General features: G+C 34.5%; 1 protein-coding gene across 6 annotated transcripts in view; it reads right to left on the bottom strand.

Moving 5' to 3' along the window:
* numb (NUMB endocytic adaptor protein) overlaps nucleotides 1-24,350 on the bottom strand; it is a 233,781-nt gene that overhangs the window by 17,466 nt on the left and 191,965 nt on the right. For all 6 annotated transcript variants that reach the window (XM_090398947.1, XM_090398945.1, XM_090398944.1 and 3 more), the window contains one exon: nucleotides 7,040-7,670. In XM_090398947.1, coding sequence (XP_090255073.1) covers nucleotides 7,168-7,670 — 503 coding nt within the window. In that variant the 3' untranslated portion in view covers nucleotides 7,040-7,167. The remainder of the gene's footprint in view (nucleotides 1-7,039; nucleotides 7,671-24,350) is intronic.

The raw sequence follows: 24,350 nt of genomic DNA, 5'->3' as shown, positions 1-24,350 counted from the left end.
ATGCCCCTACTGTTAACAAGAGTGATACTGAGATCAAAAATTTTATGATCAGTTAAAAAAACTAATGAAAAACACAAAGAAACATGATATTAACATCATCATGGGTGATTTCAATGCTAAATAGAAATGGAGATATAGTTGGTGAACATGTACTGGGAAGAAAAAATGAGAGAGGAGACAGTCTTATTCAATTCTGCCAAGAAGAGGCGCTAATAATCAAACATACGTGGGCTGTTCAATAAGTAATAAGACTAATTTTACTGTGGCGAAAACACTCAACACAATATTAATTTCTGTGGAATAAAGAAATATTGCTGTCTGTATTAACAAAAGAGGTTGATAGATGGTGTATATGGGCTGATGTACCAGAGTGTCACGTGACTAAACGCAAGTGCTCATCAGCGTGCCTATGAGGCGCGACCAGTCTTCGAAATGGAAGCGTCCTTGGAACAGCGTTATGTGATTAAATTTTGTGTGCATTTGCAAAAATTGGCATCGGACACTTTTAACATGATGCGTGAAGCTTTCCACGATGAAGCAATGTTGAGGGCAAGTGTTCTTCGCTGTCATAAAACTTTTAAGGAAGGAAGGCAAAATGTGGAAGATCTTGAACATGAGGGAAGACCTTCAACGTCCATCACAGAGACAATGATCAACACAGCAGCGATAATCATCAAGCACATCAAAAGGAAGCGTCCAATGCTGAAGAATGGCTTCTTATTGCACCACGATAATGCAAGGCCACATATTGCTGGTTGTGTAGTGGACGTTTTGCAGAAGAACAACACAGATATCCTACCACAACACCCTCCATACAGTCCTGATCTTGCACGTGCGATTTCTGGCTGTTTCCTCAGCTCAAGAAACCACTAAGAGGCCACCATTTTGAAAGCAACAAAGCATGTGTAAAAGCTGTGGAGGCAGTTTTGAAAGAACTCTCAAAAAACGGACTCTCACGCGTTTAAGAAGTGGACGCAACGTTGGGACAAATGCATTGAGTCTCACGGTAGTTACTTCGAAAAAGACCATGTAAATGATGATGATTAAAGGTAATCTGTTTTCTGTATAAATATAGTCTTATTACTTATTGAACAGCCTACATACATAGTTTAAGCTGCCAATCCGAAGGCTATATACTTGGCAATTACCACAGGATAATAATGCAAATATAGTCAGAAACTAAATTGATTACTAGCTTATTAATCAGCAATTTCGAAGTTCCATAAAGAGTACAAAACCTATCCTGGTGCGGATGTTGCTTATGATCATAATCTACTGGTGACAGAGTTAAAATTTAGACTGAAAGCTATACTTAAGAAACATCAACAAAAAAAAAAAAGGTTTGATCTAGGAAAGTTAAAAAAATCCAGAGATAAGAAACAAATTGAGTTAAGATCTGAATCAAGAGATGGCACTTATCAAGAATGATGACGCCATGAAGGCTGATGAATCATGGGACAAATTAAAATCTGTCTTCATAGAGAAATGTACCAATACTGGTGTCCTGATAAAGCAGTAAAAAAGATTGGATAACTGATGAAATTCCTTCTCTCATGAATCACTGCAGATCATATAAAAATTATAGTCCAACAAAATATAAAGAGGTTCAGAAAATTATTAAGGGCAAGATCAAAGAAACAAAAGAATTCTGGATGAATGAAAAATGTAAAGAAATAAAAATTCTACAGGAAAGCATGACAGTTTTAATCTACACAAAAAAACTGAAAGAGACCTCAGGCATATTTAAGAAAAAAACAATTATGTATCCTTTGAAACAAAAAGGTTTGGAAGGTCCATGCATTCTAAGATCAGAGGCAGATGTGCACTGAACTCAGCTAAAAATGGTAAAGCCTTAGGCCCTGATAGAATACCAGCAGAAATAGTAACATTATCAAAAGGTGACAACATTATTATATTAGTAAAAGCTATTTAATAAGATCTACGATACAGGCATAATCCCTCAAGACTGATTACAGTCGACTTTCATCATGCTACTTAAAAAAAGAAAATGCAAAAACTTGTAATGACTATAGAATGATCAGCCTAATGAGTCATGTTCTCAAAATGTTTCTGAAAATAATTCAAAAAAGAATATACAGAAATACTGGAACCAAAAGGAATCTATTCAAGTTGATGAAATTATTACAGACTCCATTAACATCAAATGAGGAGTAAGGCAAGGATGTGCGTTATCACTTCTTCTTTTTAACATATACTTAGAAGCCATATTTCAAAAAATCTTAAAAGAGAGGAAGGGATTAATGTAAATGGTGAAATCATCAGTAACATCCAATATGCTGATGACACAGCTCTCCTGGCTGACAATATTCAGGATCTTTAAAATCTTCTGGAACTAGTGAACAAAGAGAGTGAAAAAATGGGATTAAAAATAAATATCACCAAAACTAAATTCATTGTCATAAGCAAGAAACCAATTCTTAATTCAGAACTTTCTTTAAATGGGAAACAAATAGAAAGAGTGACAAAGTTTAAATATCTCGGATGCTGGTTAAATAAAGAATGCAATCCAGAAATGGAAATAAAAGTTAGAACTGAAATGGCAAGAAAAAAGGTTCTCCTGATGAAATCAACACCGTATAAACCACAATTTAAATTTAGAGCTTAGAGAGTATGCATGGTTAAATGCTATGTATGGTCTGTACTGCTGTACGGTGCAGAAACTTGGACCTTGAAGACAACATCAATAAAAAAAAATTGAAACCTTTGAGATGTGATTATACAGACAAATGTTAAAAATCCTACAGACAGCAAAAACGTCCAATCATGAAGTATTGGAACAAATGGGGAAATCATGTGAACTTTTAGATACCATAAAAAGAAGGAAAACTGCAAATCTTGGTGGCCTACTTCGTAAAGAAAAATATAAAATACTTCAATTGCTTATAAAGGGGAAGATAAATGGAAGAAGAGGACAAGGAAGACGAAGAAAATCTTGGCTGGCAGACAGTGGACTGGCATGAGCTTTGAGGGGCTGTTCAGAGTGGCTCAGGATCGCTCAAAATTTGCAAGGTGGTCGCCTATCTCCAATAGGAGATGGCACTCAAAGAAGAAGACAATTATTTTGCACTATTGCTATACTTGTTTCCTTATAACCTGCTCTTTCTATTCCTTGGTCATAGCTAAAATAAGCAGCAGCAGCTGTAGTATTATATAAAAATTTTGCTTTTGTTTAGTTCTACAGATTTAGAATATATTCAGACAAAAACATCCAGGTGGAACAAATACACAAAACCAAGAATTTCTGCTCTACTCTTCCATCCAACCATTAGTTTGATGGAAGAGTAGAGCAAACTTTATATAAGAGAAGAGTAAACTTTATAGATAATTTGATAACAATAAAGTGCAGAGAAGGACAAAAAATCAGAAGTCTTCACCTAACCTGGGAGACAGAGTGAGGAATATGCTAATATAGTGTCTGGTTTCATTAATAACCTTTGTTACTTTCCTGACAACAGTATAATAAAACACTGAATATTAGTGATGAAATGCAGATGGCTTGTGCCAATTTGCAAGAATTGGTTGTTAAATTCTGAAGCAGTTTTAGAATCGTGTTAAAAATTTCTACAAAAAGAAAATATGCTGTTATAAAAGGACAATCTTATAAAAAGTGCGTAGAGCAAATTGTGAACAAAAGAAACTTTAATGTCATAAGAGACTCACATCTAAGTTCATCCCAATGTGAGATGAATATCTACTGAGAAAATTCTAAAAATAATACTGTGCCATTTTTTGTATTATATTTGCTATCTTTTTCATACTTAAAAATGATTATATTATTTATTTCAATGCTTTTAATCATTACCGTAATCATGATATTTAAAATATATTTAAATTATTAAATTAAGTCTATCTATTAGTCAGTCAGTCTGTTTGTTCCTAGTATACTGATATTTTGAAGTGTAATACTAACTGGACTGTCATTCAAAGAGTAATGTTTTTAATTCATGTTATTTACCTTGCATAATGAAACACTAGAAAATAATTAGTGATTAGATTTCTAATAAAATGATAATCATTAATCAGTAGTTCTAGCAGTGTAAATAATAAAGTACTGAAATGTTGACAAAGATAATGCTGATGAAAACAATAATTTTGAATTACCTATTCATAATGGATGAGGATTTAAATTACTGTAAAAATTTAGTACCTGGTTGCTGGACTTCTGAGAAGGCAATATTTTTTTAAGGAAATTTAATGACTTGATAACCGAAGGCAAAAAAAACAAAACAAAAAAACTTGCCTGTTTCCACTGTGTATATGCATTCCTTTTGCTGGGGTAGAAAACGAATAAAATCTTAAAACATTCCATTGGAATGACATACATGTATAATTAAGGCATATGGAACTGAGAAATAAAGTTCAACAAGCTTCATTAAAAAATAAAAATAAATAAAAAAAATGAAATCAATCTTGAAGAGTTAGAAATATTTTAAATTAATCTAAAAAAAATTCTCACTACAATGGTTGATAAACTTCACTGAAGAAATACTGCAATAACCAGCAATTAAAAGTACAGTGAAAAGAAACCAGCCTAGATTAGATAATGAAAATGAAATAGAACTGTGGATTAAGAATATAAGAGAATTTGGGACTTGCCTCCATTCTCTATTTCTACCCATCATAACTGTACAGCATACTGCTGAATTGAAAAAAAAAATTGTTGTTTAATAAAATCACCAGAATAAATTCAAAAGATCTGTATTATTACTGATGAAACTTCCACAATCTCAAGCACAGCTGAATTTGTTATTATTGGAAAATATGAGTTAGAAAATTCTTAATCAATAATTTTCCTTGATTTAATAGAATCAGAATCAACAACAGAAAATATTTATAATGCTTTGGAAAAACACATTAATGGATAATTTGACACAGGATATTTAAAGAAAAATTTAATCAGATTTTGTCATGATAGGGTAAGCACCATGTTGGACTTGAATCTGCAGTTGCTACAAGGATGATTCAAAATTTTCTAAATAATATAATTTAGCATTTCAAACATCTTCTAGATGGTTTTAGATGATGTTATAAATGATATCAACAAAATTAGTCAGTTCAAGACGTTTTTTTTTTTTTTTTTGGCATGATTATGTAATTTTTTAATAGTTTAATAAAAGTCATTTTGAACTTGAAAAAATTTCTGAATAACTGTAAACTGAAATTACTAAAGCAGGCTGTGTTTTTGGTTCATGATTGGCTTTTTCTGTAATGTTTATTTTTCCAAAAATTAGAAATTTTCTGACATGAAAAAAAAACAAAAACAAAATAGTTTTAAAAGGCTGGCATTTTGGATGATTTTGCATTTATTATCAAATGCACTGCAAACGAGACAAATTAGTTTAACAGAGACATATCAACTAATCAAACAAATTATTAATTTTTTTTAATAGAATTAAAAGATGGTTCTGGTATACATGAAAATAAACTTAATGGAATGATAGAATGATGCTTTCAAAGGGACCAAGTTTGTAGGGTTTAAGTAACTTCCAAGAGACAAAATAATAGCATAGTATATAAAACATGAATGCAAGATTATTAAATGAAAATCACATTACACACACACACACAAAAAAAAGAAAAAGATGATTGGGTCATGCTAAATAATAGACCTAAAACTGTTGAACTGTTCAATGTTATGGACCCAGTTTCACATAATACTAAAGAAATTATGTCATCTTATAAGACGTCACTAATCGTAACATTCTTTATATTGATCTTGGCTTCTAGATATTTACAGTAATCTTGTGAATATCAAGAAGCTATTTGGAAATTACTATTTTTCTATATCAATAAACATATGTAAAAATTTATTTTTATTTATTTTTAAATATGACTACCAACAACTTGATGCAGTACCACTTCCTAGGGGGAAATGCATACAGAAAATACATTCCTTAAATCAGAACTTTATACACTCACTATTAAGTCAATTAGCATCATAGTTATCAAATCAATCTTAAGTTTAAGCCTTTGTGAAATGAAATAAATGGATATATTAAAGAGCCATGTAGTGTTTTTTGGCAGAGTAAGCACAATCTGGCTAGTTCGAATACATCTATATATTAAATGTCTTGTGTTTGATGTTGCTGTAGTGAGGTAGTATAAGAATGAACACCAAAGAAAGTATGATGTAATAATTTTCAAAGACTAGTAATATGAAAAAAGGTTGATAAAATAACCTAAAGCTATGAAAGAAAATGCTAAAATGGTATGGCCACACCTGACTAAATGGCCAATTTTTCACAAATACTTGAACAGTATGATCACTCCATTATTCCAATGCGCCAAACTGATGGGAATGAGTTGTTTGGAATTGGTGAAGCAATAAAATGTGGAAGCAATTAAGGCTATAAGGCCAGCTTATGTCTGTTAAATGTGCTTGTCCTTTGGGCCAGTTGTTTATCTTGTGAGATTACATTTTTTGGGAGGAAAAAGCCCTGCTATCTCCATACAAGACTGGCTTAATCATCTTCAGTTAAAAAGCCCTTATAAAAGTTCTTTGCATCTTAAATAGAATATGAATCCAAATTTTTCCAACCAAAGGGCATCATCAATCATTACAAAGTGGGCTACAGGGGGCTCAATTGCTAGAGCTCACCTGAATTCATGCTTAGTTCAGATTACAGTTCTTCTCCAGACTACGTACTTCCAGTCCTTTATTATGTTCCCAAAAGCAAAAGTGACGTGGTGGGAAAAAAGAGAAGAGTTGAAAAAAAAAGTAGATCATGTGGACTCTTAACTATAGTTACTTCAAATGTTGCAGTAAAGATATGGTTAAAGGAATGAATGAATGAAATTGCAGACCGGACAGATTTTCCAAATGATGCTCATATTGTGCCTAACACAAAAGCAATCCTTTCTATATAAAAATACTAACAATGAATTTTGAACTTTATATGAAATTAAACAGAAAATATTAAAGTTGAAATTTTTTATATACTTGATAAGAAAAAAAAAAATCCTTAAAAGCAAACTTAATTACTGCTCTCATGTAATTCTGTTCTTCTATTAAACTTACTTTTTAAAACCAAGTTTTCTTTTTTTTTTTTTAATGATATATCAACTATAAACAAGAGATTTAGGTATCAGTATGTGTACATTTGCTTTGAAATCTGCCTTAATGAAAGATGTCATTTTGTACACTAATTACATATGCACTTCAAATGCTTTGATGGAATGCTGAACAAAAGGATTTGTATTTCCAGGATGTACGTGACTAAGAGATGCCCACTCCACATCAAATGGGTCCTTAAATGTTATTTCAGAATCCTTTGATGACTGCACCAGGTTTCCATCTACCCATGGACACTGCTGTATAGAACTGCAATTTTGATGAATAGAATTTGAATGTTTTGTCGAGTCATATTTGTTATCTGTGTTGCTGGTGATGGTATCAGTAACTTCAGATCCTATAGAATGATTATGTAACTGCGAAAAATTAGGGCTTCTGTGTCTAGGTGGCACTAGGGGCTGTGAAGTTGTACGGTACACTTGTGGACTAACTACTACTTCTGTAGAATGAGAATTAGTGTTCACCACTGAGGTATTTGAGGCAGAATCTGCTTCCATGATATTTTGTGGTGCATTTTCACTTAATGTCCAATTTTTTGTATCTACACAAGTTCCACCATCCGGCCATGGATTACCAGCTGCAAGTATGAAAGATAATATGAAATAACTCTATTCTGCAAAATATAATGTTACAAAAATTTACTAAACTAATCAAAAGAATAAAATTATGAAAATCACAAAATTTATTAATTTAATTATGCTAACTGTTGAAATGAATTAAACACACACACACACAGAAATATTAAATTAATCCATGAGGTAAAATGAATGGATGCGAATTCATTTGATAAAATGAATTTCAAATGGTAGATCTATCATGTTTGTTTGAGGCAACATGTTATTACATGAAGGGAATCCTCCTAAATAATTCTTTACACCACATTTTAAACTAAATCTCTATTAATAATAATTCTTGAACTCAAATATTATAAGACCATGCAGCAATAATATGCTCTTTTAACTACAGAAAAAAGAAAAATATCGTCATACAAATTTCTTAAAATGTGAAATAATTGCAGTACATATTATACTCATTCTTCATATATCAGGTCATCCCAAAAGTAATGTCGTTTTTAGCATTAAGTTTTGAAAGGATATAAAAGATAAATCACTTGCTAATTTAATCAAGTATATATTCTCCATATGAATTAATAATGCTCTTCCAATGTTGGGAAAGCTTCATAATGTGATTTCAATAGAATTCAGGAGGTTTGCAGGCAAAGAAGTTGCATAGGCTCAATTTCAGTGCCTCTGTGGTACAGGTGATTCTTGCACTATGAGGGTGTGCATTATCATGGTGAAAAAAAAAAAACATCCTTTCAACTGACCAGAGAAACCTCTTTTCCTTCAGTTTTTCATTCAATCAATCGAGTTGTTCACAGTTCAGCTGTGATTGTTTGGTTTTATGGCAAGAGTTCAAAGTGTATAATACCAGCCATATCCCACCAAACACTTAAAATCTTCTGAGGGTGAAGGTCTTGTTTTGTCTGAGGCTCAGCCTGTTCCCCCCATAATGAACCCACTCCCTTCTGCACTTAACATTCCTGTAAAGTAGTCACTTTTTCATCAATGGTGACTACACCACTCAAGAACGGAGATTGAACCTCTTGAGAATGAAGCAGTGCAGATGTTGACATGCTCCCTTCGATTGTTGTTCGTCAGTTCGTGAGGAACCTACTTGCCGAGTTTAGACTATATTACAAGTTCTTGCAAATGACGATGGATGGTTGATGATGATAAATTAAGATCTTTTGCTAAATCTTCAATATTTGCATTGGCAATTCTTGAAATAGTGGTTTCCAGCATATCATTATCGAGAGAGACCAACCCAGAGCGAGGGAAGTCATTCAAGCTAGTCCCCCTTATTGAAATTTTTGGAACCATCGCTGGCACTTTTGCACATTCAAAACATTGTGATACACTTTTTTTTTTTTTTTTTTTTACAGTGCAGCAGCATTGTCGTCTTTTTTGAACTCAAAGCATGATGTGCTCTTCAGTGACCTCCATAGTAATAAAGGGTTATTAACAAACTTATTAACAATATTAAACAAAAACTTACGATGTTCTTGCAAGGTTGTTTTCCTTAGAATGAAAATGCTTCAGCTTAGTGGTATTTATAAAGTTGTAAAAATTCATGTTTAGACAAGCTGAGTCACATTTTAAAAAGTACAGTATAAAAAGTGACACCACTTTTGGGATGACTTGATATTAAAATCTTATATCAGAAAATGAAATGCACATCACTTTAGAATAATACATATTTAATTAGACTAAACTGCTCTGCTTCCACAATATGTCCTAGAAGGAATGATAGGAACTTTATCTTTTGCAAAAGTAAAAGGGTGGTCTGAAAAGTTCTTGGCCTCGGCCATAGATGGCAACACTATCAGCAAGAGATTTTTTTTCTTCTTCTAAGTTGGTATAATTGTCATAAGCATCCATGTGAAATTGCAAGTCATTCTATCAAGTAGTTTGTTTTATACAGCTGTCTGAAGCAAAAGTGTTGTCTGTGTCCCTTGAAATGGATAACATTGAGTATCGTGAGGTTATAAAATTCTTTGTAAAAGAAGGTTTAACGCCAAAAGAAATTCATTCGAAGTTCATAAAAGTTTATGGGCACGCTTCTCCTTCATTTTCGACAATTAAGAAATGGGCTGCCAAGTTTAAACATAGCTGTACCAGCATTGAAGATGATCCACATGAAGGACATCCAAAAAGTGTAACAACACCAGAAATCATTGATCAAGTGCACGATATGGAATTGGATGACTGGTGAGACAAAGTGCATGAAATTGCTGAGACTATAGGCATTTCAAAAGAACCTGTAGGGTATATTTTACAAGAAGAATTGCAAATGAAAAAGCTTTGCGCAAGATAGGTGTTGTGCTTGCGCACAGCAGATCAAAAATGCACTTGCACGAAAATCTCTGAACAGTGCTTGGAGCGTTTTAACATGAATAAAACTGATTTTGTGCATCGATTTATTACTATGGATGAGACTTGGATTCACCATTACACACCAGAATCCAAACAGTGGACAGAAGCCGACTGTTCAGCACCAAAGACGGTTCCATCAGCAGGAAAGGTTATGGCACTGGTGTTTTGAGATGCTAAGGCATTTTGTTTATTAATTATCTTGAAAAGGGTAAAATAACCGGGGAATATTATTCCAATCTTTTAACAAGACTAAATGAAAAAATTTGTGAGAAAAGACCTGGTTTACAGAAGAAAAAAAGCATCTTTCATCACGACAATGCACATACCCAAAAAAGGTGTTTTGGCAATGGGAAAATTAATGGATCTGCACAATGAATTGTTGGAACATCCACCCTATTCCACAGAATTGGCTCCCTCTGACTTCTATCTCTTCCCAAAACTAAAACTCTTCTTTGATGGTCAGTGAATAAAGAGGTGATTGCAGCTGTAGAGGGATATTTTGCAGATCTTACTGAGAACCAGGATAATGGCACTGGAGCATCGTTGGAATAAATGTATTAGTCTTAAGGGAGATTTGAAAAACAAAATTAATTTTGAAATTATAAATCCATTATTTAAATTAAGGGGATATTAAATCCCACATTGTTTTAAAACCGAATAAGAAACTCAAAGATTGGAATCAGAGAGTTTCATGCCGAATATAGTAAACTATAAAGTATCGGTGATCACTAGGGTGAATGCAAGTGACCCCAGTACGTAGTACAATACCGGACAACTGCCAGCAAAGGCGGTAAAGTTCTGATCGCTATTCTTAGGTATTTTCCATAATGTAAAAACACATTTTTAATATCCCCTTAATTTAAATAATGTTTATATTGCCGAAACGAAGCTTATTAGCTCTTTATATTTAAGTAACTTATAAATCCATTTTTTCATTGTTAGGCCGAGAACTTTTCAGACCACCCTCGTATACACCATATATTTTACAATCTTATCCAAAATTTTCTCAAACCAATCATGGCTTCCAGTTTTAAGTATTCTTATTAACAGTTAGACATAAATAATGCTTCACTATTATACATATACTAAGCTATAAAATGAAAATAAATCATCTAATGCCTTTGTATTCCCAAAAGGGAGTATGCAGATCTTTTAGCTCTAACTTTTGAAAATCAGTATGAAGCTGGTTCAACTCTTAACTATCATCAATACTTGATCTTATGACTCTCAATGATTTTTAGAGGCACAGGAGATGGAAGTATGACAAATTACTGCCACCATGTTTGTGATTGTAAACCCAACACTTGTACTACTGCCTGAATTAGTGATATATAGTAACTTTTTTTCTAGGCTGCAGGGTCGATGACTACAACTGAACTTATAATGGACTTTCTTCTGGCAGTCTACCATTATGGTAGCAGAAATATTGTTACAAGATGTTACACTTATACTAGACTATGAGAATATTAATACATCTATACCAGTGGTCAATATTGACCCCTGGGGGTCGATAGAAAAATATAAGACATCATTGTACGGGTAATATTTAATTCTGTTAACTTGGATTACCTCCATCCTGAATGACAACGCAATTAAGAGTGAATTGTGGGAACAGTGACATGAATAGGACCTGTAAGATGGAGCAAGGTCATGAAAACATTTACGAAGGCCCATCATGTAGGCCAAAATGACGTATTTACCAATAAACGGATGTCGGCGGTTCCAACCTGGTGGCGCAGCGGGAAGTGAGATTGCAACAAGTGCGTGGTTGCTTATTTACTTATACTTACATGTATTCAATCCCAGTCTCATTTTTGCACATTGACATACAAGTGAGCATTAATGCCCAGTCTCATTTTTGCACATCGACATACAAGTGAGCATTAATGCTCTAAAATTCATCAACGTACGTATGATAATTCAATCGTTATTCATTCACGAACTAAACTTCTCTATTTTGAAGTGTTGAGCAGGCCTGTAATTTTGTACATCCTATATATACCTATAGGAAGAATGTATTATTGTTATTTTGTTATCTAAATTAAATTTTATATATTATTTATCCCTCCAATCAAATATGTAATGTTAAGAAGGACGTCAAAAACAAAACGTATCCCTTTGACGTTAAGCCAATATAATAATATATACTATATTATACATACAAGAAACACTGTAACTATAAATAAACAATCTAAAAACTCACATAAGCATCTTTTTTGCTTGTCCTATTATAATTACGTAATAGTAAAATAGAGGTCGATAAAAAGTCAAGAAAATCTTGAAGGGGTCGATGGTCAAAGAAGTTTGGCGACCCCTGATCTATACTATGGATAATGACACTTTGCCTTTCCATCTATTTCTATATACATCTCCAAATGAACTTTGTCAGTATGATGATAATTAATATTTATGCAGTACTTTATAATAGTACTGCATAATTAAGCTTATCTCATTTCAGCTTCATAACAACAACTGTCTTTTAAATTAATTTGTGTCAAATTTCCAAATTTATATTTCATACTTTTTAAAGAACCTAACTGCATCAATCCAGCCAAGATTTTGATCTTCCAGATCTTTTTTTTTCCCTACTATTCTGGCATCCAATACCTCTTTTACTAATCATTATGTTGGAGGTTTAATGGACTTTTTTACAGCACTCACAAAGAATTAAAATAGAATTTAATAATTCCTATATTTCGTCCTAGTCACTAGGACATCTACGGGGATTACAAAGACAATTAATGTAACATGCACACAAAAACTTACAATACTAAGCCCAACCACGTGGGTGACAATAAAGTCCTATCTAGGTGGAGCGCCCTCTAAGGGCAGTTGTAGGTGGCCTGGAATGTAAGGTGGGACCTCTGGCGATGACTGTTTCCCAAATCTTCGGAAGCTTAATGCAACCGTATTTGTTAAGATTTGGTTGGTTTTTGAGAGCTGCTGCTGCTTCTAAGAAAAGTCTCTCTTTCTTGAATTTGCTGTGGTGGAGCATGGTGGTTTTTTTCCATGATACTCTGTGGGTGGTGTCCAAAACATGGTCAGCCAAGCCTGAATGGCCATAGTTGTGTTTAACGATGTACGACTTGTGTTCCTCTAGGCGGATGGATGCTGATCTGCCTGTCTGTCCAAAGTACGCAAGCTTACAGGAACAGGGTACTTTGTAAACTCCAGGCAGAGAGAGAGGAGGGAGCTGATCTTTCGTAGAACGGATAAGGGTAGCCAGTTTGCGGTAGGGCTTATATGCTGTGTGTAGGTTATACTTTTTTAGTATCTTAGCTATTTTTTCCGAAGTGCCACGGATGTAGGGTATGGTGATGGCATTTTTAAATTCTTGTTGATGAGAGGGGCGGGGAATGGGGGAGGAATTGATTATTTTTTTGATACTGTGTTCGCTGTAGCCATTGGAGAGGAAAGTTCTGTGTATGTGGTTAAGCTCAGTAGTGAGGGCGGTTCCACTGGAACAAAGATTGTGGGCTCTCTTGGTAAGGGTTTTAATGATGCCATATTGTTGTGAGGGGTGGTGGTGGGAGAGTTTGTGAATGTATCTGCCTGTGTGTGTGGGTTTTCTGTATACAGTGAAGGCAAGTGTATCATTAGGCAGGTGCGTGACTAAGGTGTCTAGGAAGGGTAAACAATTGTTCTTTTCCTTTTCCATAGTAAACTGGATTCTTGGATGTAGGCTATTGAGATGACCAAGGAAGGACTCTAACGTGTCTGGGCCATGAGGCCAAATAGAGAACACATCATCTACATATCTTAGCCAGATAGAAGGTTTGAGTGGGGCTGAGTCTATGGCTCGTTTTTCGAAATCTTAGATTTCTATAGATAATCTTCGAAATCTAAGATTTCGAAGATTTCGAAAGGGGTGTACAGGATATGATGGTACATCATGAAAAACATACACCATTACTAACTTCCTATCTACAATTTTCCTCAAAATCAATGTCACCTCAAGGGGTGTACAGGATATGAGAGTACTGCATGAAAACATACACAATTACTAACTTCCTATCTACAATTTTCCTCCAAATCAATCCAAAGAACACGTGTTTTGCCAATCTTCTCTTCCATTCTGTTTAAATGACCATATCACCTGAGATTAGTTCTGCTAACACATTCCTGGATGCTAAAACTATTAAGTTCTTTCCAAATATCCTCGTTTTTAATATGACATTGCCACTGATGCCATCTGTTCACACCTCTAATATTTCTGAGGACTCTCATATCTGTGGTCTCCCGTCTTTGGTTAAGTGTTTTATTTCTAACCCAGCTCTCAGATCCATAAGTTAAAACTGGTTTGAACACTATCTTGTGCACAGCTAATTTAGTGTTTTGACTAATTTCTATCTTATTCAATATAAATTTATTCAGTTGACTTCCTACCATACCAGCTTTGTTGATTCTGTTGTCTATTTCCATATTTAATTTACCATTTTCACTAAAAATCATGCCTAAGTAGCTGAAATGTTTTACTTGTTCTATAGATTCTCCATTCAAAATGCACTTGATATTTTCAATACTTCTGCCTATTTTCATTGTCTTTGTCTTGTTATTGCTGACCTTCATACCAAATCTATTACGAGTTATTCAATTTAGTTAGGGAATCTTGCAGACTTGTAGCAGATTTATTTAGAAGTATTAAATCATATGCATAGAGTAAAGAGCTGAGATTAACATCTCCAATTTTGATATCAGGTTTAATGCCACTTTCCTTCATAATATGATCCATATAGATAATAAACAGAGGGGATAATGTACATCCTTATATGACAGCAGACTTAACATTAAACCATCTTCCTGTACTTCCTTCAATTCTAACTGCTGACTTACAACTCAAATAAAGACTAAGTATTGCTTAACATAATGCCCCATTGACACCATATAACCGTAGCATTTCGAATAGCTTCTCTCTTGGCACCTTGTCAAGATCTATGCCTTTTCCAGATCTACAAAGCTTAAATACAGATCATTAATATATTCCCATGATGTCTCAACTATCTGTCGTAAAATGAAAATCTGATCCTGACAGCCTCTATCTGACCTGAATCCAGTTTGTTCTTCACCACGCTTCTCTTCCCCAACCCTTCTCAATATACCATCATACTTCAGCATTTCTGGTAGAATATCATCTACTATTGCTGCCTTTCCACATTTCAGGCATTTTCTACTTCAAGTATGTCTATGTATACCTGACTGCATGCCTGATAAGTGTTTTTTTACCACTGTGCTGTCATCACTGCTTGTTTCATTTAGCAATTTTTCGAAGTAATTACTCCATACTTCAAGGACATCTTTTTCACCAGTTTTCATGTCACCTTTATCATTTAATTCCTTTACAGCACTCTTTCCTCCATTTCTGAGCTTTTTCAACAGCCTCCAGAATATTTTACCACCTTCTTGATATTTATTTTCTATGTTCCTACCAAAGTCTTCCCATAACTTTTGTTTAGCTAGTTTTATACAGTGTTTAGCTTTCTTACATTTGTCTCTGTCTTCTCAAAGAGCACAAGCTGATTTATTTGCCAGGAACTTTTGATAAAGATATATAGGTAATTAACAATATTAAATACTTTATAATAGTACTGCATAATTAAGTTTACCTTATTACTAGCTTCATAACAACAACTGTCTTCCAAATTAATTTGTGTCAGATTTCCAAATTTATATTTCATATTTTTTAAACCAAGATTTTGATCTTCTAGTTCTTTTTTCTACTATCTTGGCATCAAATAAAATCCATTCTCTTCAAGCAACCATAGTACCTTTAATTAGATACACCGACCATTTTAATATGATTCTGAAACTCATGATTCTGTTTGTGTCCTAATTCCTCAAATATCTCATATTGGTTTGACTGCTTTATTTCTAACCATATTTATTTGGATTAATAAAACTAAGGATCCATAAGTTAAAATCAGTTTAAATACTGTTTTTGACACTGCTAATTTGGTGTATAAAAAAAATTATATTTTTGTTTTATTCCTTTACCCAAACACGAGCAAACAAAAGCTTGCATGTAAAGTATCTTCATTATTTGTATACAGAAGCTGTTGACTTCATATCAAATTACATCAGTATTCCTTTTAGGTATGTATACTGCTATGAATTATGGGAAGGCTGACAACTCAGACTGGTTCTGATTTTGCTGAGGTCTCAATGGTGGAAACTAGACCAGGAAGATAATGAGGTTAATTGACAGCTATTCTGGCTAAGTGGAATGATCACTATGGTCACTTATACTTTTGTTGGATTTGCAAAGAAATAGGTTTGATTAAGGGTGATTACTGATCACCTTGCTCACCCATTGTAAGCTGTTCTTAGCAATAATTTTAAAAAAAAAAAAACTTGTTTGCTGTGGGTTTTTTTTTGGAATGTTTGTCCCAAGATATTCATGTGTTGTAGTCTACAACTACGGAGTAGACCAAAACAGAGTTGGGATATTACTGGATTTTGGTATGCCCAGTCTGGCAGTGATTTTAAAACACTTACCTGTTCAGTACAGTTTGAAGCATTTGACAGGGTCATGCTCACTGTAGTTTGCTGCTTGGTGTATTAATGAATTAAGTTGGATGGCATCAACTGCACACAGAATTTGGCAGCCTTTTCACATACAAATCTAATCTCAGGGATATACCAGCTTCTCAGTGAAGCTGTATGTTTCTTATGAACTATGGTGCACCGAACACTATTTACAAACTTTTGTTTTGGAATTTACCTCTAGTTTATTAATGTCTTTTTATTTTAATAATGATCCCATACACAAAAGGTCAAGAGACCTATAAGCACATCAGTGCTGTGTGGGGGATACAAATGAGGACTGAGATAGAAGTTTATTGATGTTTTTTTTGTAGAGCTGCAAGTTCTAATTGTTTGGGAATACTTCATGAGGGAAGGCTGTTCCAGAGGACATAGAGATGGAATAAAAGAGGAAGAGGAGGAGCAGGTTCAGTGTGTTTGCAGTTGCACAGTAAAAGTATGCTGGACATCAGCTACTCTTGTATTAACAGGTGCAACTGAAAGTGAAGGAATTATAGTTGCCAATTCACTGGGGCAGTGACCATAGAAGTACCTGTATAATAGACACAATGCTGAAACACAGGTGGGCTGGGATCTCTTTTGCGAGAGGAAAGGCAACTGTTTTGGTGGCAATGAGCATGACAAGGTTGTCCTCGCCCTATTGAAGGATAGTATGAAGATCAATGTTTAAGGCAATGGTTGTAGATGATTTTGTAGCCTGGGATGTTGGAATACTGCATGGTTTGTCTGAATCCATCAGTGATCACAGGCAGGTGAGCCAAATGTTAGGACTAACCTGGTCAGCATCTTGTATAGAAGTTGCTGAAGTTTCATGCATAGCCATCTATGTCAGCTAGTAACAATATAGCAGTCCTATTGCCCTAGTTGTTTTTGAGCAGACATAACTGACATGAGTAGTGAAGTGAAGTAGGTTATCTAGTTGTACCCCTAAGTATTTGGCTACTAGTTGCCATGAAATGGGGGTAAACATGACGACTTTGACATCTAGGGATACCTGTCTTCTTCTGAATAGCACTATAGTGTTTTGCATTGATATCAATTCACCATTTTTTGAACAATTGTTCTACTTCCAATATTGTGTTTTGCAGCATTTCAACTGTTAATCTAGAAGAAGGGACATATAGGGCTATGTGGTGGCAACCTGTGCATGGGATGTCAGTCACATAGATGGAGGGAAGACCTAATCAAGGGGTGATAATTAGGGATCCCTGCTGTAATTTTACATTCAGATGATCTGATTCCCTGAGGCTTCACTCTGAGTTTGCAATTGGTGAGGTACGATTTGATAAGTTTAACTAGTCCTAGGGGGAATTTAGCCTCCAGGAGATTGAAAAGAAACTACTGTACCATATTTTGTCAAATGTTTGGCAACATCCCGGAAGATCACCTATGCTTCTTTCGGCTGTAACCTACAATGATGCTTTCGATGACTGATAACGTGTTCAGTGGAATGGTTCTCCTGGAATCTAAATTATTTATTGGGAATGATATTTAATTGTTTAGTGACTTTCTGTTATTTTTTAGTATTACCTTCTTGGATATTTTTCCCTGGACAGGAGAGCAGGCTTACTGTGTGATAGTTTTGAAGGAACTATGCTGCTTCTTTCTTGGTTTTAGGATTGAGATTACATACATTACTTTCCATCATGCTGGAAAGCAACAAAAATGTACATTAAGGATTTATGCAGCAGGTGTTTCATGATTTTGTTAGAAATCCTATCTGGGTCTGGTCTTTTCCTATTCTAAGTTGGTGCTTATTTTGTGCACCTCAGAAGAGGACATCAGATGGATGAGGGTTTTTGTAGTCTATGCATTGTAGTATACAATGCATCCAAGCATGTACTTTACTGATGCAGTTCATATCAGTGTGGGTGTAGTTTGGATTATGCTGCTTTTGTAGGCTGTCAGCAAATCCTTCAATTCTGTCAGTGGCATGGTAAATCAGACCATGTTCATCATGGATTGGTGAAAGAGGTTTGCAGTCTATTTTCTGGAGTGTCTGGTTCTTTGTGTTTAAAGGACTGAAGTTTTGTCTCTCACCACTGATTTGGATAGTCTTTAAACACATATCAAACTTTGTTCATAGTCCTGTTGAGCTAGGGCCAGCATTCTGTGCTATTAATGCCTGACTGACTGTTCTTTTTATGAATGATATTTTTAATCTTGTCCATAAGTCAGTAAGAGTTTGTGAGATGTACTTTACTGATGCAGTTCATATCAACGTGGGTGTAGTTTGTATTATGCTGCTTTTATAGGTTGTCAGCAAAACCTTCAAATTTGTCAGTGACATGGCAAATCAGACCATTGACAGCTGTCAATGCATTTATTTGCTTTTCCCAAGCTTGAAATTGAGCCAGTTTTTTCTTTGAGTCAATGGTTGAAACTGGACAAAACTAATGACTGCTCATGTAGAGCAATCATTAGTTTTGTCCAGTTGAAAGCCAATTTGGGATATTTTCATGTTGTGAGCCCAGTTGGAGTAAAACTAGGTTGTGGTCAGAGTCATCATTACTTGCCCTTATTTGGAGTACTGGCATGTAATATTTTTAGTATCACTATATCAAGGACATCAGAAAGTCTTGTCAGGTTATGGTATGTGGGTTATGTATGTTGCTGATGTCAACAAAGTCAAAGTTTCTACTGCTGTGGTTTGTAGCTCTGCTGTTCCAAGCTGTGTGTTTGATGTTAGGTCTCCTGCTATTAGCACTGCTTGGTTTGTGTCTAGAATTTCAGTTGTCTGCACCCAGTAATTCTTTGTTTAGAGAGTTATGTACAGAATATATTTAAAGGAGACCTGCATCTGTGGGTTGGACCTCTACTCCAATGCCTTCTATGTTGGTGGTGGTGGTGGGATTTATAATTTAATCATGTTCTATATTGTGCTTGACGAAGATAGCCAGATACACTAACCCTAGGTTAACCTGTGCTACCAGTTTGCCTCAAAGTAAAAATTTGGTCCTAGTAATCCTAACTTGGCCCAAACCTAGCATACTCTTCCTTTAAGTTATTTTCATCCATTTTTCTTAACCTTTTGATCTCTAACTCAACCATTCTCAAGTATACTTGCATAAATCTTACTTAGTATAGCAGTGGGAAGGGGAAATAAAGTTCTCTGTAATTTTTATATTCAGTTTTATTTCCATTTTCATAGATGGGTACTATGAGAGGTCTATCCCAATTAATTTGTTAGTCCTGTTGAGCACTCACTGTTGAGCCAATTCATTAGTTTTCACAAACATATAACATACTTATCTGTTCAGACATTAAGAGTTAAATAATTTTTAGATGCAGAATGCTAAAAAAAAAATACTGCAATTTCCACTGAAGACAAAACCATGTTTCATTGTTAAACAATTCAAAACTTTGGTATTCTTTGCTTTTGCTTAACATGGCAAAAGAATGACATATACACTCATTCAATATGTAAATTTGTTTACAATACTTAATCCTTGTGAACAGATAAGAATATTATAAATCTGTAAAAACAAATTCAGTAACTATGATCATCATCATGAAATTCCTGATATATATCCTGAAGGGGGTATATAGAGGATATGATAGTACTACATGAGAAAGTTATATCATTACTAACTTCCTAATGGCAATTTTAAAGTTAATGTGTTATCTTTTAAGACTTCAATATTAACAGCTCTTGTATTTCTATCTTCTAAGGCACTTTTTACTATATAAATCCAGCTAGATTTTGTCTTCCTCTAGTTTTTTCTTCTTCTTCTCTGCAATTCTAGAAAAGAAGAACACTTGTTTTGCTCACCTTTCTTCTTCCATTTTGTTTAAGTGACCATACTAACAGATTAGATCTGCTTACACATTCCTGAATGCTAACAATGTCAAATTCTTTCTTAATATTCTCATTTTTAATAAGATACTTCCTTGGTTAGCAATACTTAAACAGAAATTTGAAAATAGGCCAGTGAAACCTAATAACCTAAACCTAAGCACTAATAAAAGGTGAACATGTGGACTTCCTGTGCAGACTTCATGTCTTTTTAGTGCAAACCAAGACAACTTCTATGCCAATGAAGCCTTTTAGGCTCTCAGTAGATGTAAAAATAATAAGAAAAATATAAATATATACACTACTTGGAAAGAGGTCAACAACCCCCCCCCCACACACACACACAGGAAAGGTGCATCGTGCCATGTAATTAGTCACATGTTCGTAGCCAGAATAAATTGGAGGAATGTGATGCTTCCAAGTCAGTGCAACTACGTCCAGGTGAAATGGCTATGAGAAAGCAAATTTTTGACAAATTGGGCCATCCCAGGTCACCAATCAATGATACCATACTGAGATTGATGTGCAGGGAGTCAACTGGAAGTGTTACCCGTAGTGAACGACCCACCACACTCACCAAAAGTGACTGTAGGGTGAGCAAAAGAAAATATAAAAAAAGCCATTTATCAGCTGACACATTGAATGTAGAGTTCCAGGCATCAACTGGAACACAAATCTGCACAAAAACATTCAGAACAAAGACTCACAACATGGGTTTTCATAATAGCACCACAATATGCAAGTCCCACATTACCCAAATCAACATGCAGTAGCATTGTCAGTGGTACAAAGAGAGTGTAAATGAAAGCTGTGTTATGGAGTTACAAATCACGCTACACCCTCTACTGAGCAGATGGAGAGGTATGGGTGTGGTAGATGCCTGATGAATGCCTCTTGCCAAATTACGTAGCCCCAAGCTATGAAATTCAAAAGTGGCAGTGTCATGGTACAGTTCTATTTTTCTTGATTTGCCTCAGACCTCTGTTTGTGATGCCATCAACATTAAACACCGAGAGGTCTCTGAACATTCTAGACAATGCAATGCTTCCTATTTTGTAGAGTTTCTATGGAACTGACTATTGTCTATTAGAGCAAGACAATGCAATGTGTCATACGGCTGCTGCTGTAACTGAGTGGTTTGTGGACATGAACGTTCACCACACTTGAGTGGCCTCAACAAAGCTCTGATCTCAAGTCTATTATACATCTGTAGGATTAATTGGAGAGTTGGATGAGGTCATGGGACATCCAGCATACAAAGTCCAGGATCTCATTACATGCCTACAGGAAGAATATTCCAAAATTCCCATTGATCACTATCATACACTTGTGGAAAGTATGCCCTGTAGGACGTTAGCTAAAGGAGGTTCTACATCTTAAGTAGATGCATGCCATGGCTGTTTGTTCCTCACACTATGGTGTCTTTTGACTTCTTTCCAAGCAGTGTATGTATATATATATATAGAAAAAAAATTCTTAGCCCATCCACAGTACTAACGTATTATAGGTCTAATTAAAATCTTCCATGTGTGGGAAGGGGCATAAAAATGTATAAAAAATTTAAATATTTATATGAAATAAATAAAAAATAAAACTAGTGTTATACATTAAACTAGAATTTCTGTGTTATATATTGACTAACCATTCAGTACAGTTGATATGAATCTTTCTGGGTTAAAAATAAACTTAAAGCACCATGGGAAAGAAACTACTGTTATGAAACTTTAATGAATTCACCATGGAAAAAAAATAAAACACTTATGAAAATTTAATGAACTGCTATTATAACTATTTATTAGTAAATTAATCTGACAACAAATGTAATAAAATGAAATAATAGCACAGGATGAAAAAAAAAAAAAAAAAAAAATTCAATATACTGTACAAGATACTGTTTCACAAACAGCTATTCAATATCTTGTGCCTGTAACTGAGCAACAAAAGACATAACAAATTTGAAATTTATGTAACAAAGGTGTATTGATATAGCAAATGAGAATTAGTAACACCTTATGTAATTTGGAAACAGAGCAGCAACTGGCAGAATGCTTAGTTTTTGTGGTATGTAAAATCAGAAACTTCTATCCTGTAGTGTTATATGGAATTATGAGTAATGCAGATTTGTTTTGTGGTATTATTGTTTATGCTATCAAAAATAATGGACACTGTATTCATTGTATGCAAAACAGCTAGGCCCCTCAAGAAAATGTGTGTGTATGTGAGAGAGAAAATAGCAATATTGGTGCTGAGTGCCCAATTGAATTTCTCTCTTTATAGAATTGAAGCAGAAAATTGGTTTATCATGCTTTCTGAGCAGAAAAATAAAGACAATGAACAGATAAGTATTCACTTTCTTATTGAATATACCTCTATTACATACACTGGACATAAATCAAAATTTTTTCGTGTAACTGAGATTTACTGCCCAAATTAACAAACATCAACTGCTTCATTCTGGATGTGTCATCATTGTAGTCCAAATTATGGAACTAATATTTAATTTATGAGTTGCGTGTATTCATCTGGCCAGTATGTCTGTTTTTCAGGATGAAAAATCCAAGTTTCTCAGAGGGAAATCCCTGTCGCCTCTGTATGAGACTAGCTAATGATTTACACAGTAAGTTTTAACAGAAGATAGAAGCGACAAACTTGAAACTACAATCTTACAAAGTTAAAATGCTTGAAATATGATTTTTGTTTTTGTAACAGCAGACCAAATTATAAAAAAAAAGAACGAGGTTATGTTGCATTGGTATCTATCAAATGTCTAATGTATATTAACATAAATGAACTATATATTAATGAGCATTTGTTTTAGTTTTACTCAACTGTAGTATGAATGAACAAAATTCCATTTTTTGTTTTAATTTTTTCCCTCTTTGTATAGCAATGATATTGATTGCCATTCATTAAGAATATTTCTTAACATAAGCAAAGAAATATAATTCCAAATAAAGGAAAAAAATCCCTTTTTTATTGCTTATTTTTTCAAATATACATAAAAATTTATTCTACAGCAATTACATCATCATCATCATCATCATCTTCCTTATACCCTCTTTTACCTTGCAGTGTTGAGGGTCCATTGATCATCGGACCTCACTCCGTTTTTACAGGATAAGGTGGTCAAGCCTTATGCCCCTGTGTATCCTATGGCCTGTAGTGTTGAGTTCTCAAGGCCAGTTTGCCTGCTTTGCGGGATGAAAAACCCCAGAATAAACTGGGGAAAAAACCCTGCTGTCCACGCCCAAGACTGGCTAACTTGGCTATGGCTGAGGAAGATCCTTCAGCTCCTCACGTCACCGACGGGAATCGAACCTAGGACACTCCTTCCCCAGGCATATGGTTGCGAAGCGCATAGCCACTAGGCTAACCGCGCGGACCAACTGTTAATAATGGTATGCTAGAATCTTTACAATTTTTGATTAGCTATAGAAATTTAATTAGGTCACACTACAAAAATCAATTTTTCTTTTATTTGCATATTTTTGTAATAAATGTTTATAATAGAATGATCATAAATATTTCTCATCATCATCATCAAATTCCTGCTATGTACCCTCAAGGGATGTACAGGATATGATAGTACTACATGAAAAAAATTACATCATTATTAATTTCCTATCTACAACTTTCCTCCAAATCAGTCTGTTACTTGTCAAGACTCCAACATTATCAGATCTTATATTTCTATCGTCTAAGGCACATTGTACCGTATCAATCCACCTATATCTTGGTCTTCCTCTGGGTCGTTTTGCTGCCAACCTGGCAGAGAACACTTGTTTTGCTAATCTATCCTCGCCCATTCTGTTTAAGTGACCATACCACATGAGATTAGCTCTGCTAACGCATTCCTGGATGCTGACTGTCAAGTTCTTTCCTAATATCATCGTTTTTAATATGATATTGCCACTGATGCCATCTGTTCACGCGTATAATCTTTCTCAGGACTCTCAGGACTAATTTACCATCTTCAGTAAAAATC

The sequence above is a fragment of the Typopeltis vanoorti genome, chromosome 10 (assembly GCF_054136105.1).
Source record: "Typopeltis vanoorti isolate ZY-2024b chromosome 10, IOZ_Tvanoo_1.0, whole genome shotgun sequence".
Taxonomy (NCBI): domain Eukaryota; kingdom Metazoa; phylum Arthropoda; class Arachnida; order Uropygi; family Thelyphonidae; genus Typopeltis; species Typopeltis vanoorti.
Note: the sequence above shows the minus strand (reverse complement) of the source record. Positions and strands in the feature narration are given on the sequence as shown.